General features: G+C 39.1%; 1 protein-coding gene across 7 annotated transcripts in view; it reads left to right on the forward strand.

Annotated features, from left to right (window-relative positions):
* The window catches only part of GPM6B (glycoprotein M6B), a 168,338-nt gene that overhangs the window by 116,270 nt on the left and 35,425 nt on the right, over positions 1 to 16,643 (forward strand). The window contains exons 1-2 of one of the 7 annotated variants that reach the window (XM_007991063.3): positions 4,935 to 5,427; positions 14,290 to 14,409. The exons of 2 other annotated variants lie outside the window; for them this stretch is intronic. In XM_007991063.3, coding sequence (XP_007989254.1) covers positions 5,367 to 5,427; positions 14,290 to 14,409 — 181 coding nt within the window. In that variant the 5' untranslated portion in view covers positions 4,935 to 5,366. Of the gene's footprint in view, positions 1 to 4,934; positions 5,428 to 14,289; positions 14,410 to 16,643 lie in introns of those variants that run through there. 4 more of the 7 variants (XM_007991065.3, XM_007991064.3, XM_007991066.3 and 1 more) reach the window with 4 other exon arrangements.

Below are 16,643 nucleotides of genomic sequence, written 5' to 3' on the forward strand. Positions count from 1 at the left end.
AAAGAAAAATTGCTGTGTAATGGGGCTTGAAGAGAAAAAGAGAAATAAAATTTGTTCAGGGAGGTGTGAGCTTGTTCTGGTTATTGATTTCCTTTGAGGGGCAATGAGGAAGAATTATGCCAGGGTATTTCATGTTGCTTAAATGTTCCACGAAACAAAATTGCAGAGGAATTAGTAGTTAGAATGTGGAAACATCCCTCCTTCTGATTAATGACTCCCCACTGAGGAGTCCTTCAAAAGTCAGAAGAAACCTAAAATATCATCCTAGAAAGTTGGAAGAAGTAGGCATTTGACAAAGTCTTTGCCAGCTATGTGACTAGGATAAGGATATGTCAGTAGATCATTATGCAACTTAATGAATTCTCGGTTAGCTGAACAGTCATAGTCATATTAGCATAAAATAGTGATTCGGGCCAGGCACAGTGGCTCATGCCTATAATCCCAGCACTTTGGGAGGCCGAGGCAGGCGGATCACCTGAGGTCAGGAGCTCAAGACCGGCCTGACCCATGTGGAGAAACCCCGTCTCTACTAAAAATACAAAATTAGCTGGGGTGGTGGTGCATGCCTGTAGTCCCAGCTACTTGGGAGGCTGAGGCAGGAGAATCGCTTGAACCCGGGAGGTGGAGGTTGCGATGAGCTGAGATCGCACCATTGCACTCCAGCCTGGGCAGCAAGATCAAAACTCTGTCTCAAAAAAGAAAAAAAAAAAAAAAGAATGGTGATCGATTTCTGGCCCATAATAGGTGCTTAATGAATCTTGGATGAATAAATGAATGAATGAACAAACAAATGAAAGAATGAACCAGCCAACTGACCAGGATGATGTCCATAGAGGTCTACATGGATTCCCTCACCTTGGTCTTGTTGTATTCAACATTTCTATCAATGATTTGAATCCCAGACATATAAAGCATATTTACTATACTTCTAAACACAACAAATCTGGGAAGATCATTAATGTAATAGATCACAGAAGAAAAATCCAATATGATCTTGCCAGGTTAAAAACAGGGCCAAGATGTACAGGCATCAGCCAAAACCCTGTGTATGAGTTTAACATGTCAACTGGACTGTGGGAGCCTCCTATTTTGAGGGTGATTGTGAAAGAGACTGGGAAGTGTTGTATCCTTCCCCATCATTCAGCCTTCTCACAGAAGTTCCAAAGGCTATTTGGTGGTAAAAGCTCCTTTCTGGTTGCCAGTCCTCATCCTTTTTCCTCATTTTATGGTATTTGACACTATGTTACATTGTTAACTTGATGACCTTCACAGAACCTTTCTCTAATTTCATGATTCCACTTTGGTCTTATTTCCCTCGTTTTCTAATTTGTCCTTCTTAGTTTCTTTTACCCTCTTTTTAAAGTTTTTCCTTTACCTTTACATTTAAAAGGTAGTGTACCCTAAGCTCTAATCTTGGAATACTTGAAATCTGTATCTCCCTGGTTGTTTAACATTCATTTAAAATATATTTTGTGGAGGACCCACTATGTGCCCAGAAGTATTCCAAGAGCTGGTAATACAGTGGAGAATAAGACAACAATTTCTGCCTTTAAGGAACCTGTATTCTAGGAGGATGGGAAGTAATGAACAAATAAGTGAATAACAGTGTTGAGTCGTGGTTAAACCTATGATGAAACTCAAATCCAGGTTAAGGGAACCAGGAATGTCAGGGCTGCTATTTTAGACAAGAGTCAGGGAGAGTCCTCTGAGAAGATGGCATTTGAGCAGAACTGGACTTATTGTACTCCCAAGGCTGCCTTCACACTGAAGACTCCAGATGCTGTTCTCTGGCCAGCCACTCTCCTCTGGAGTCATATTCCTGAATGCCTCTTAGTCCCTGCAGGATGTCCTGAGAGCACCTTCAACCACACTTGCTAATCTCCCCTACCAAACTTCTTCCTTCTCTTTGGTTCCCCATATTGGTTCCCAGCATGACCATCTCCTCATTCACCCAAGCCTAGAAACTCTAGCCTCCCCTTGAAATCCTCCTCCACCCCTACTCATACAGATCCAATCCAATGGTGTCTGGGCCCTCACTTTCTCCCCATGCCATAGTTCAGGTTCACACTGTCTCTTGCTTTTACTGTTTCAGGAGACTCCTGACTAGTTTGCTAGAGGAGACTCTAGTCTCATCATACTGCACCCACCCTGTCTTCCACATTACCGATAGAATGACCTTTGTAAAGCATGATCAGCTCTGCTCTTGAGCCTTCTATCTCTACCCACTCCAGGGCTAGCAAGGTGTTCAACCTACCTGGTTCCCAACCTACTGGCTTAGCCATTTCCCATCAGTCCCTCTGTCAGAAAAATCACTTCCTGACCCTTTGACAGTACCCTCTTTTTCCTCTCATATGCCCTTCAATTTTTCCTAGAACGCTTTCCCTTCCTCTTCCCTACCTTTCCCTTCCCTACCCTACCCAGCAGGTTTCTAAGCATTACTGCAATAGCCAACTCAACTCTGCAAAGCTTTTTTCAAATTCTCTTCCCCCTCCACCCATTTTCTGTGTTGTGATACCATAGTGCTTGTAGCAGGCAGGAGCACCCTGTTTTAGAAGAGTTTTGTGTCCCATTAGCCATGGGTTACCTGGAGACAGGCACCGTCACTTGTGCATGTCTGTGCTGCTTGTAGATGTTGGCACTAGGGAGGTTATTTTGTGCATGTTTACGGAGCTGGCTGCAATTATACAGAAGACTTACAAACATGTAAGTCAAACCACGTGAAACTGCTGTTCTTCTTGGTCAATATCAGCAATTTCATATGTTCATTCTAATACATCTGTTTTGTTCAGTATTTTGTATTCCTGTTTTGACTTTCAGAAGTGTTCTTACCTTCAACCAGACTGCCTTAGAGCATGGGGCTCAAAGAAATATTTTCAGCTCTGGAAGACATTTTCCATCCTACTCATTCTACATATAGAACTTTTCTGGCCAAAAATGGATGCATATCTCGGAAATGTAACAAACAATACTCTTTTCTCTCTTCCTCTTGACAATTGCTGTTCAAATGATTTATCATAAACATTAGTGAGATCTTGAGGCTGTTATAAAGTGATATAATGGTAATTTCTAGAATTGTAATACCTTATCCTAGTGAAAAGAAAATAATGAAGTTGTGAATGGGCAAAAGTGATGAATTGTTCATTTACATGTGGTTTTTCAGGGGGAAAGTAGATGCAGGTATCAACTGGAGGATGTGTGAATATTTTGTCTAATCGTTTTGATCTCGATATAGAACTAGAGTTCTTAAATTAAGAATGTCTTTAATATTCTGCCTTTTCACCAGCTTCACTATTAAAATAATATTCTTAAGCAACAGCCAAAAAATTATTAGACTCTGCCAGTTCTATAATCAAATGACTTCTCTGGACACTTTAAAAACCAATCACAGTGTCTTCTTCTGTGCTGAATTAAATTTTGTTTTGGTTTTAATTCTCATTTGAACTGCTGGGAGAACAAGCCTGTTACATACCAACAGTTGCCACCTTTCTATTTGAGTGGACCTAAATAGTCTTTGCAAAAAATGTCTTTGCAAAAAAGGACACACCATAGGGTTTTCCCATGGAAATAATTATATCACAAAGGAATCTTTTTTCTAAAGTCTGTGGTTTTAGGCTGCCATACTTCTCAATTCCCTGACCAGGAGACAATAAAATTGGCTGGGGCCTTAATTTGAGGGAATACATATTTGATTATGGGCATGGTCTTCTAAGACAATGAGTAAAGGGAAAAAAGCAAGATGTAAAATTAAATGTTGAAACAAACTGAACTGGTTTTCAAAATCTTCTCAAGTGTAACACATCTAGAAAGTTTGAGGGATTATCTAAAACCAAGGTATTAAAATTCAGGTTGTTAGAAGATTTTGATTCAGTACCTTATACTTTTATTTTAAGGTGTTGAGCAAGAAACCATCAAAATTTAGGAGAGTGATTTTAGGAGAGGGTGGTCTCCAGCTTGTCTTTATGTTTGCTTCCAAGGTAAGTGTTAAGCTCAACCAACTAGCAGACTATTCATGATCTGGGAATCCTATCAGTGGTCATCCCTGTATTTGACTTGAGTCTCTCTAATTTTTTATAGGGACAGTGAAGGTCAATTGGTCAGCCAAATGCATAAAAAATGGTGCAGAAATTAGTGATGCTTGGAAACATATGGCTCATAATCATGATAAAGGCTTATTTGTTGGTATGGGTTGAGAATGTCGGCCTCATGGTATCTGGGTATGTAAGAAGGCAAATCATTGGTATACTAGTCTTTATGTTGAATATTTAGAGAGCTCTTGAAAACACTCCTTTCATTTGGAGTGAGGAATTCTAATGAGTAAAACTCCATATAGAAATAACCATATCCAATTAAAAAACTATTTTGATTTTCATTCCAAGAAACTACCAAAATGTCAGCTAGATACACTTGTGAACATGTTATGCTTATTTTTAAATAAGGAAGGGTGCATTTTTACAAATTAGGCTTGAGTTTCTCTTACTATCATATATATTAACTATAGACAAGGGAGTGGGTTCTAATACCAAATTGCTACATTGCTGTCGTTAAATCCATGTTTGAGTTTTCTTCCCTCTAATGTATTTTTCTCCCCTCTTTAATTTATATTTTTAAAAAGCAATGTACTTACCTAGAAATTACATGAAAGACAAATATTTAAGAAAGTAAAGAGAGACTGTGGGCACGTCCTTTGAACATGCTTTGCCAGGGTCGAGGGGTAAATGAAATAAACTGATACATCATAAAGGGGTCACACAGGAAAGAAAGTGTCATGCCTATGCAAAGACATGCAGTCTCCTTAGAGACAACATATATTGCTGTCGACCAACAAAGTCACGTGGTGGGAGGGGGCTCTTTCTCCTTCACATCCCCTCCTCTGATGTCACCAATCTATTTTTTCCTGGGAGAATTAATTAGCATTCATTGGGTGTACTTGGCTAGAAGAAACGAGGTGGGGAGAAAGAGAGAGAGAGCTCGAGATTGAGATCTTAAGAAAGAGAGCAAGGAGGAAGAGCCCAGTGGGGAGCAGGTCCTTCCCCGCCCCACAACCTCACCCCCACACCCCGCCAAGCCGCATTGAGACTGTAGGCACCGCTGGGCGCCGAAAGGCTGTTTTCTAACTGGGATCCTCGGTGACGTATGGCTGCCTGCCCCTTGGCAGCTGTCTTTATGGACCAGTAGGCAGAGCGAAATTGACGCTGACAAGACTTTTGCATCTTGGAAGGGACTGTAATCTACTGTAGTGAAGAACAGAGCCTCTCAATCAGACGGGTGTAAATAAGAGACGGAGGGGAGTCCAAAAGAAAAGGAAGAGGAGGAAAAACAAGTGTGTGTTGGGGGGAACAGGGGGAAAAGCATTTTTGGTGGATGGTATGAAGCCAGCCATGGAAACTGCAGCTGAGGAAAATACTGAACAAAGCCAAGAGAGAAAAGGTACCCAGCGCTCTGACAATAGCCTGTTTAAAGCTTTTCACTGGGGGGTGCTTAAAAAGGGTTAGCCGGGTTTTGTCTCTCTTTTAAAATGGCTCTGAGACAATCCCTATGGCATGGTCTTGCTTTCAGGGTTGATTTTTTTTCCTGTGGGCTGATGCTAAATTAATAGAGCAGCCTTTCTTCAATCCATTCCTGTTCCAAACCTTTCTACCGACGTGATATTTCATAGAGGGATGTCTGTAGTTTGTCACCTTGGGGAGATGCATTGGGGAAACTGTCTTTTTTTTATTAATATAATTAATCATAACTTAAGTCCTGTGTCCTGCATGTTATATTCCAGGAACATGGAATGTGTAGTTTTCTGCTAATGCTGAGGAGGAACTGGAGGGGCATGCATGTTAATTCTGCTTTGGTTCCGCTAATGCTGTAGTGATTTGGGCATTCTCTAATTTTCTTATTCTAATATGATTGCTCTTTCTTGTATCAGGCCCTGACTACGACATGTAATAATCATTTTCAGTTGGAGCTTCAGAGAGGGGACATCAGCTCTGTCACCCAGTGCTGATGGAAAGGCAGGGCGGGGGATCTTCTGCTAATTATGACTTGGAGATTGGGGGGAAGAAAATTGATAAAGGTCCTATTTCTTAAAGGGAATCTTAGAACGTACCACAATTTTCATACAGAATGGCTTTTTGGAGGAATAAAGTGTTTTTGCAGTAAGAAAATGGCAGAAAGTAGAAACTAAAATTAATCTCTTTTTTCTGAATAATGACTAATTTCAAGTTTGATGTCCCGTAGAATCAGCTCAGCCACTGTTAGGTTAATGGATCTCACTGCATTGTAAATTAACCTGTCTCCCTCACTCAAAGTCATAGACTGTCATAAATGCACAAAAACATATTCTATAACTGCAGTGGCTCTAATATAAAAAGCCATCATGCTAAGGTTATTTCTCATAGCCCTCGTGTCCACTGATAGTCACTAAAGAGTAATTCTCCAGTACAGGGACAAAACTTCGTTTTATTTATAAAGATATAGGCATATGAAATTACTGATAGTCAACCATTTTAAACCTACAAAAATGGCAATTACATGTACTTCAGCTTCATAGTATGCTGGGGTAAAGTTTGCTTATTTTTATGTAAAATTTCATTGGTACACAATATTTTATCCTAAACAGTGCAATTTTACTTTTTAAATTAATATTTTTAGGTATGACACAGTACACATAACATTTACCATTTTAAGTATACAATTCAGTGGCATTAAGTACATAGCACCTTAATTTTAAAATTGTTTGTTTACTTTAATCCTTGTATCAAACCTACACCTCCCCACCAAAAACCCAGCCTGTATTTTCTTGTGTGTCTTTCAAAAAAGAAAAATTTCGTCAATTACCAAATAGCTATAAGAGAAACTCTTGGGAATATTTATCAAGATGAAGAGGTGAGATCAAAGTTTAAAAATTCATTTCCATGATGACTAGAGACTAAGTTGATTGCATGTTGTCGGGGTATGATAATGTGATAGCATTGTCCCAAGGAAGCCTATCACAGTTTATAGTCTTCCATAATTTTATCCTAAAATGATGATTTTACTTAGTACATACTTTTAATTTTTATTAATACGGTATTCGACCATGGCAGACAAAACCGTTTTGGTCTTTGCCAAAAAATCCCTTTTTTAAATTTCTCTCTGAAAGGAAGCAAAGGTCATATAACCAATATAAAATCATTACTACACAACTGTGTATCTTATAACTTAGTCTTATGGACTGCTATTATTTTATGTCAATTAAATCTTATTTAATATCAGATCTACAGGTTGCTACTACATCCCTGATGACCTGTACATGAAAAGTCATTAGTTGTGATTTTAGAGACAAAATTAGAAGCAAAAGATAATTTCTGAAGGAACTTTAAAAATTACCTAAATGTATAAACACTAGCTGCTTGTTAAATAATTCAGAAATATCACACTACCAGAAGCTAGTGTGACATGTACGGTACATGCTTGAATAAGAATACGAGCCAGGGAATTTGTTTTTCCTGATCTACAGCAAGAGGGGTTTTGATTGTTATATGACCCGCCATAATTGTTAATCTGGAGGGTGGCTTATCTAATCTGCGTTTAGATGAACAAGTTCATATGCTGGCTACACAAAATCAAAGCCCACAGAAGACACTTTGTAGTTTCCCAATTTGCTCACCCATCATCATTAAGGTACACATAGGATAAAAAGATAGCCACAAATGTTTCTGTGTGATTGTCACATCAGTCTTCCTTCAGATTTAATTTTAAGTTTATTAAAAAATTCTTTTTCCGTTGAAATTAACATTTTAAAACTTGACATAATTATTTATAGAATGTGTTATATAATTCTTGAGCTGGTGGGTCTGTTTTTTGTGTTTTTCTTTGAAGCCTTTCAGCAAAGGATTTTATTCATTAAATTTAATCCTGTAAATTTTATCACTTTACGTAGAGTTTTTTAGGCACATATATATTTTTTTTCCTGTGTTTCTCCTCTCCCATCTGTTTTCAATGGTTGGTGATGGAGCGATGCCTCTCTCTTAATTTGGGGTATTATTGCCCAATGGCTAATACCCAATAGCATGTGAATTAATATCTTTGGATAATTATTGCAGTGTCTGTTAAGAATGTAAATTAAACTTAGCTTTATGAATTGACCTTGCTTTTCTAGTTGGGATCTTTCCTGCGAGTTTCGGCAGGACAATACAACCCAGCTATTATGATTCACTAACTCCTGCAAAGAAGGCTCTTTCCTTAAACTAAATCAGAATGACTTTGTTTCTACTTTAGACAAAATTAATCCATGTCCTTAGAAAAGGAGAGCATTTGTGTTTTTTCAGTCTCATAGTTTTTATCACAGGATGCTACCAGATACCAAAATTCACAAGAAGTATTTAGTAGATATTTAGGGATTTTTAAGGAAAACAGCAGATTTTCTTAGATGGATGTAAGAAATGCCAAATTATTACAAATGACAGTTTTTAAATTGAAAACATTAAAGTGTGAAGATTGAGTAAGTAGATTCACTGACATGGAATAAGCAAAGGAAATGAATAAGACAGAATCAAAAGAAATAGATCATGAACCCAATAATAAAAAGATAGAGAGTAGGTTTCCATTGATTTCAGTGGAGTATTACTTGATGTCATTTCATTTGTGAAAATAAATGCATCTGAAATTGCTGAGAGTGGGTAATCACTGAGTAGAAAAACAATTGAATCATAACAACTTTGTATGCTCTATTATGGGGGAAAATATATCTGTTATGAAAATTATTTTCATTATATGTAGGTAATTGAATTCTACTGAAACAATTATAGTAAGGCTAGTTAACTTCCTATGAATCATTGCTGAAATAAATTACAGGCATCGAATTAAATTCCTAACCACACAGGAAGAAAAATATAGTGAATGGGAAACAATGTGTAATTTAAAATAAATTACAGGATATAGTCAAAGTAAGAAATGAATTTAAATTATTGACTTCCTTAAAAAATTAACACATCCATTTTAATCTTTTTGATCAAATAGATACAATTTCTTATGTGTTTTTTTAAATTTAGCAAAATATATGTGCTTTTGGCTCTCATTTTTCATTTAGGAAGAAAAGTACTCCTCTAGAATATACGACTTGTGTGATTAAAAACCCAAAGGGACGCATAGCACACGTTACACTATTCCTGATAATCTGCAAATTATTGCATTTTGAAATTTGTATTGACATTTTCTAACTTGGCTATATAAATATGGTACAGAGGAAGTTTTAGATGCAGTTATTATCTGTAAGAATTTGCCAAGGTGGACATCTGAAGAGTTGGTGTCTGGGGAATAGGCTGTAGAGAAAAGTGGCTGGCCAGATGGTGCGGAACATATGTGGTAGGTATGATACAGCTTCCTTTGACTTTTTTTTTTTTTTTTTTAAAGAACATTTAAATGTGGGAAAGATCTCAACGAGCCATTTGGTACATCTTCTACTTTTACATTATTAATTCCATTAGAATATTTTTCAAGACTTGGCCTTGCTATTTCATTAGAAAAAGAATTCTGGGCCATTTCTGGAAATTTAGATTTTCCTTCCCTGAAATTGAGTGTAAACCCTGAATTAAGATTATTACGATTTTCAAGATCACATTTCTCTGTTACTTGGAAGTACAGGGTCAAAGTAGACTAAATGATCTTAATAGAGTGACTTAGTCTTGATGTATCTGAGAACATTCTAAATAACCAGTGTCCCCATGAGTTAAACTTCCCCTCTCTGTGACTGTGATGGATTGGATTGTTAAAAAGACACTCTTGCTTTTTTCTCCTTTGGACCAAATGTACATACATGGGAGATAGTTGACCGGGAGTAGGGATGGCCATGGAATGCAGGAAGAATGTGACCACACCGACTGTTTTTAAGCGAGGGAGGTTACAATCCCAGTTTCACAAATGTGCTTTGTTGTTCATTCATTTATTCATTTAATGGTGTTCTCGGCCAGGCGCGGTGGTTCACGCCTATAATCCCAGCACTTTGGGAGGCTGAGGCGGGCGGATCACAAGGTCAAGATATCGAGACCATCCTGGCTAACATGGTGAAACCCTGTCTCTACTAAAAATACAAAAACAAAATTAGCTGGTGGCGGGTGCCTGTAGTCCCAGCTACTCTGGAGGCTGAGGCAGGAGAATGGCGTGAACCCGGGAGGCGGAGGTTGCAGTGATCCGAGATAGCACCACTGCGCTCCAGCCTGGGCGACAGAGCAAGACTCTGTCTCAAAACAAACAAACAAAAAACAAACAAACAAAAAAGGTGTTCTCCTTTGAAATGTTATTCTTCCTCCAAGGGTGCTGAGTCATCTTAGGGACCATTAGGGGTAGTATAATCTTGGTTTTAATAATAATTTTGCTGATTGGTGGCAGATTAAATAGCAGACAAAATGCTATAAAGGAGAATTTTGATCCTTAGCCAGCTGAGTGATATTTCTCGTCAAAGAGTGCATAAGAGAAAATACAGTAATTTCTTATTTGATAGGCTGATTTTATTAATTGCATTAACTGCTTTATGTAGCCAAGCCTTACTATGCTGTATTTAAAATCAAGGGTCAACACACTTTTTCTGTAAAGGTCAGATAGTAAATATTTTAGGTGCTGCAGACCACTCAGTGTCTGTTGTAACTGTTCAAATCTGCCACTGTAGCATGAAAGCAGCCCTAGATAGTATGTAAACAAATGGGTGCAACTGTGCTCCAATAAAATCTTATAAATGAAAGCAGATGCCTATAATTTACCAACCTTTACTATATTTATAGCATTGTTATGGCATTCCTTAATATTTTAAATAATAGCTAAAAATGAAGGATAACAAATATAGCTTTGAAAGACCTTGCTCAGTGAATATGGTCTTTCTTGGAAGCTCAGTGTTTGTCACTTAGTTGCTTGCTTCCAGTGATAATTTCCTAGGTGCTAAGCAGCATGACAGTCTGAAGTTCATTCGTTCAGCCTTGTCACTAAATTACATTAAATAAGTAAATGGGGAAAAATGAACAAGGCATTGTTTTGCTTTCCTTTTTGCAATTTCCCCTTGTTTCATGTCCACCTTTGGCAATGACCACTCACAGCTGTGTTTGTCTTCATAAGCCACCACTGGTCACCTCATCTCTATCTTCTCTCTTAGGGAGAACATTTTGCAGTCTTCCCTCTGTAGGGCATAAAACATTTTTCCCATTTCTTGCCAGGTGCCCAGAATCAACTTGACATTTTAAAAGACCTTTTGAGCCAAGGCATCCTCTTGGAATCCTGTGACTGCCTTTTAGGTGTTGGGATCCTGTCCTTGGGATTAAAATGTGTATTGTGTTTTTTCAAATTTTATAAATAACTTTATATTTAATGCCTTTATTTAAATTTGACTCAAAAATATAAAATAGAAGTGATTTTTCTTTTCTTTCATATCTAAAGATATACTGATGTAAAAAGGCCTCTCCAGAAGTATAAGTCCAGGGGATTTGGAACACATCCATCCAGTTGTCTATCCCATCGGTGTGTCTTCTGGATCTACTCATTTTTTTAATGCTGAATTAAGGGTCTTAGGCATGGGTACCATGTTTTTCTCAGAAAGCACGTTAACACTGAGCAGTCCATGATTTTTCATTGTCATTGCCTAGCAGCCTGTGCTTGCTTGCCTGAGCATCTGGATGCTTACCCCATCCATATGAGGAGATGAGCACAGAACATGGATGAATCTTCTGCAGAGATACCCTGAATTGCATGGCCTGGCTTGGGTAAAAGTCAGCATGGTGGGAGATCTAGAGGTCCATTTCTGGGTCCACAGGGTCCCAGGGTGCTCCCTTGCTTTCAACCAAATATTTATTCAGCCAGTGTTTATTGGGCACCTATGTGCTGAGTATGTAGAGACAAATTTTTTAAAAGGATACAAATTTCCAGATCAAAAGTGATAGAGCTACTTAGAATCCTCTTGTTTAGGTGTCTATGTGGAGGGCTCACAGACCCTTTACCAAGAGAAGATCAGATCAGATCATGAAGTGCCTTGACCTTCTGTTTTTTTCTGTCAACCCCACTGGGTTTTCTTGTCTTCGGAGAATGTAGCAACACCTATTCCTGAGAGAGAATCTCCCGAACTGTAAAGCAAAAATCTAAATCTGTTTTTTTTTTTTTTTTTTCCCCGAGACAGAGTCTTACCCTGTCACCTAGACTGGAGTGCAGTGGCACAATCTCAACTCACTGCAACCTCCATCTCCTCTGGGTTCAAGCGATTCTTCTGCCTCAGCCTCCCGAGTAGCTGGGACTACAGGTGTGCACCACTATGCCCAGCTAATTTTGTTTTTAGCGGAGACAGAGTTTCACCATGTTGGCCTGGCTGGTATCAAACTCGTCACCTCAGGTGATCTGGCTGCCTCGGCCTCCCAAAGTGTTGGAATTACAGGTGCGAGCCAAAGCACCTGGCTTTTTTTTTTTTTTTTTTTTTAATTTTTAGTAGAGACAGGGTTTCACCATGTTGGCCAGGCTGGTTTTGAACTCCTGACCTCAAGTGATCTGCCTGCCTTGGCCTCCCAAAGTGCTGGGATTACAGGTGTGAGCCACCACACCCAGCCCACAAAAATCTCAATCTAAGGAAGGCTGAAAGTTAAGAAATTTTAAGAAGCCTGAGATAACATCAGTAGCTTAGGACCTGGACCGTTTCTTTAGGAGATACAGAAGCACAACTCAACTGCAAATACACCTCGGAAACACTCTTGTTAGGCTAACTGTTGCCTCAGCAAAAGAGTAGAAAATTGCAATACATGCAGAGGTCACAGTAGGATATATGGTGGTTTCTAAAGTGTGCCCTCTTGAGTGAAATTGCTAAGGTTCACCTTCAGGCTTCTCTACCTCCTGGCTGAAAGATCTCGGGCAAGTGATCATTACCTTTTCCTTGCCCTCGGGTTGTTCCCTTGTAAAAATGGAATAATAATAGTACCTATTTCAGAGGGTGGTTGTGACAAATGTAATACGTACCACGTGCTGAGTGCAGTGAATAAGTACATTGTAAGCATTCCATAAATTTTAGCTGCCATCATCATTATTGACCACAAAAATAGCAGTAGCAAAAGTAGTTTCATTGTGCAGTTCTGATCTTATCCCAGCATCTTTTCTGCACCTCCCCACCCCGGTTTTAAGTAAGTTATGTATGCCTTACCTCGAAGTCAAAAAGATTTTTTCTGAAACACCCTAGAAAAGCATGTTTCTGCTTCCAAACCTGAAATAACCTTACAAGTTTTCAGAGATTGTGGAGAGTGGAGTTGGGATTTTATAAAGGCTTTAGTGAGGTTTTGTTTGCCTCACACTGTGGCTTTACTAGGTTCTTCTCCTCAGAGACCCGAGCTGCCAGATGGTGCATTGTGACCTGATCTTCTGATGGAATCATTACCCACATCAATGGCACAATCTTTTTTTTTTTAATCCTTAAATATTTGTGGTGCCCCAGAAGATGTAACCCCTTATTAGGTTTTATGGGATTCTCAGAGATAAACTAGCCATAGCAACCTTATGATCTCTTTGAGATTTCAAGATTGTAATTCAAGTAACTTTTACGAGACGCCTACTCTGTGCTAGGGAAATTGGTAGGTATTTTTCTTTGCAGTCCCCTAAGAAGTGGGAAGTATTGTATCATATTACCAGATAGAGACCTGAGTCCTCAGGGAGTGCCAGCTGTCACCATGTGTGTAATTAAGCAGTGGTTCAAGCCCAAGACCAGTAGCCCTTTCTGTATAGCACATGGGAGATAACTGGAACAGGATTTAATCCAGAACATTCTAGGCTCAGACGTTCTGAGTTTAAGATGAGGTGACAGACAATACTGCAGACGTCAATGGGAAGACAAGCATTTCATCCAAGATTCAGCAGACCATTGGGTTGTTTGCCAGGTTTTCTGGACTAGAACTGGATACTCTTACAGAGAGGGAGCCTGCGTTCACCTTCGCGAGTGCAGCTGGCAATAATTATAGTGCTCTGTTAGTGTTCTGTTGGTCTGAAAAGGAAACAGAAAGAAAAATATTGTGAGAAGCCAAATTTTCACTATAAATAGTATCTTTCCCAAATGAGCATTTTAAGAAGCGGGATATGGTGGGGGTGGGGGAAGATGTAGAAAATAAAGATCATTTTGGTGATTTACATAAACTTCAATTTAGAAATGGAGGACATTCTCAATGGATCATGCTGGTACTGAAGGGTTGCATTTCAAAAGCATATTTTTTAAACTCCCCATTTCCTTTCTATGGTAAAGAATAAATAAAAATGCTGATATAGAATCTTTGCTGGAGATAGAGACACTGACTCTTTGCCACCTGAAATTGGCAGTGAACAGCAGAGCTGAAATGGAAATTGGCAGGTACCACTGGATGTACCCAGGCTCAAAGAACCACCAGTACCATCCCGTGCCAACCCTGGGGGACAGGGCTAGCCCCTTGAGCAGTCCAGGTAAATACAGCCTTGGGGTGAATTCTAATAGCAAGTCAACTGTTATCTTTAATATTATTTGTAATGGCTCTTGCAGCTTGGTGATATTTTATGTTTTGCTTGGTGCATTAATTTGTTCACACGGGCGTGGGTGGAATTCACCCTATAAACATTTTTTAATCATCTTTCTTTTTCTCTCTCCCTCTCCATTCCACCCCATCTTTCTCCACTTTCTTCTCCTTCTTCCCTTTCTTCCCTTTCTTCCCTTTTCCCTCTTTCTTCACCTTCAATCACCTCTTCTTCTCAAAGGGAACAATGTACAGTGAGATATGCCTTTGGTTAACCATGAAATTTCCAATGCCTGAACCAATAATGGGGGAGGGGGGCCACCCACATCCCCCATGTGGCCAAAAACTGGGCCAGGGCCTTCAAGGAGCCTTGGCTCTGAGAGTACCGTGAGTGTCCCCAAATGTCTTCCCAGCCCTGCTGCTCTGCACCACCCTCTCACATCAGTCATTGCCTTTGAGAAAGAGAAATCAAAGCTGTGAAAGTAGGATTGGATAACCGTGTACCCGATTCCCATCAGGTAGGTTCAGTGGGTACGGTTTCCATTTTCCTTGCTCGTGAGGAACATTGGCCATTCAGAACTGCTAGGTGCTGGATCTGGGTGAGGTGTGCAACAGCTGATTTGGGGATCTAGAAGGGGCAAAAGGCAAAGCAGTATGAATATCCAACCTCCCACGTTCCCAAAGCCAACACAAGTCATAATACCCAGCTCAGTTAGCTAAAAACTCACTGATTTTGCCAGCGTACAACCGTAGTTCAAACTACATAAAATGCAAACATAAAGGGCAGGTGGTAGGTCGGATAAACACAGTAACAGGTTTAAAGTATTTCTGTGATTTTGCATCAATCCATAACATTTCTTCCAAATGCTTGCTAACTTCTTCAGGAGTAAACGTAGCATGTACAGCTCCAGAAAGGGCAATCCCAAGGTACAATGTAAGTTGCCCATTGAGTTACAAAGTCATAAAATCCATGATTAATAAAAGTTTTTCCTTTAAAATCTAAATTGTGGTGTCAGGTTAATTAAAACGAAATCTGACTTTGGATTTAGTTCTGTCTTGGATTATGCATTCCTTCATCTGTCCTATGGCTATCAGGTGCTGGTTCTGTGTGTGCCTGTACAGTGCTGGCTAAATAGGGTGAGCACAAGGTGACATCAGCCATCCATTCTCATAGATCCTATAAAGAATATGGAGGGTTCTGGAATCTTGATTTAAAAAAACGTCATTAGACATGATATATCCATACAATAGCTACTATTCAGCAATAAAAAGAAATGAAATATTGGTGCATGTTACAACATGGACGAACCTCAAAAATATCATGCTAAGTGAAAGAAGCCAGACACAAGAGACCAAATGTTCTACCACTCTGTTTATGTTAAATGTACAGAACTGGTGAGATAAGAAGTAGATTAGTGGTCGCCAGAGGCTGAGAGAAGGGAGGATTGGGGAGCAACTACAGATGGGCACAAGGGATCATTTTTGGTGTGATGAAAATGTTCTAAAATTAGATTGTGGTGATGGTCACACAACTCTGTGCATTTACTCAAAATCATTGAATTGTACACTTAAAACAGGTGAATTTTATAGAATATAAATTGTATCTCAATAAAGCTGCTTTTTAAAAAAGCGCAAAAAAAGCCATGAGATGTGCATAATTCAAGGGTGGAGAGTGGGGAAAGGGGTATTTTTTTTAACGTGACAAGAAGCCCTCAAGTTATCAGAAACTACTGCTTGAGGGAAGAGTCCCTCTTCATCTTGAGAGTCTTTAAGAGTCTTCATTTTAAGAGTGTTGAATGACATCAGGCCAACTGGAAACCCAGAAAAATACTTATTCTTTCCTGTATTTTAGTTCATTAAACTGGTAAAGAATAAACACAGTATCTTGTTGGGGGGAGTAAAAAAATCTCTATCAATTGCTTCTGAAGAGTTTTCTCCACTTGTTGAGCAGTTCCCTGTAAAAGCATTGCAATAAGATTTGTGTGCTTTTTGATCCTACAGTGAAACACCAGAATCTGGGTGTTCGTAGCAGCAGTGGCAGCTGAGAAGAAACATACGAGGCTCCATTTTCTTTTTTTCTGAAACTGATTTCTTTCAGAATTCCAAAGAATTGGGGTTTCCAAAAGATAACACAGTGCGCACATCACGTACTGCATGATGCCGCTGCTGAGTGTCTCTGCAAATCTA

This window comes from Chlorocebus sabaeus, chromosome X (genome assembly GCF_047675955.1).
Source record: "Chlorocebus sabaeus isolate Y175 chromosome X, mChlSab1.0.hap1, whole genome shotgun sequence".
Lineage (NCBI taxonomy): Eukaryota > Metazoa > Chordata > Mammalia > Primates > Cercopithecidae > Chlorocebus > Chlorocebus sabaeus.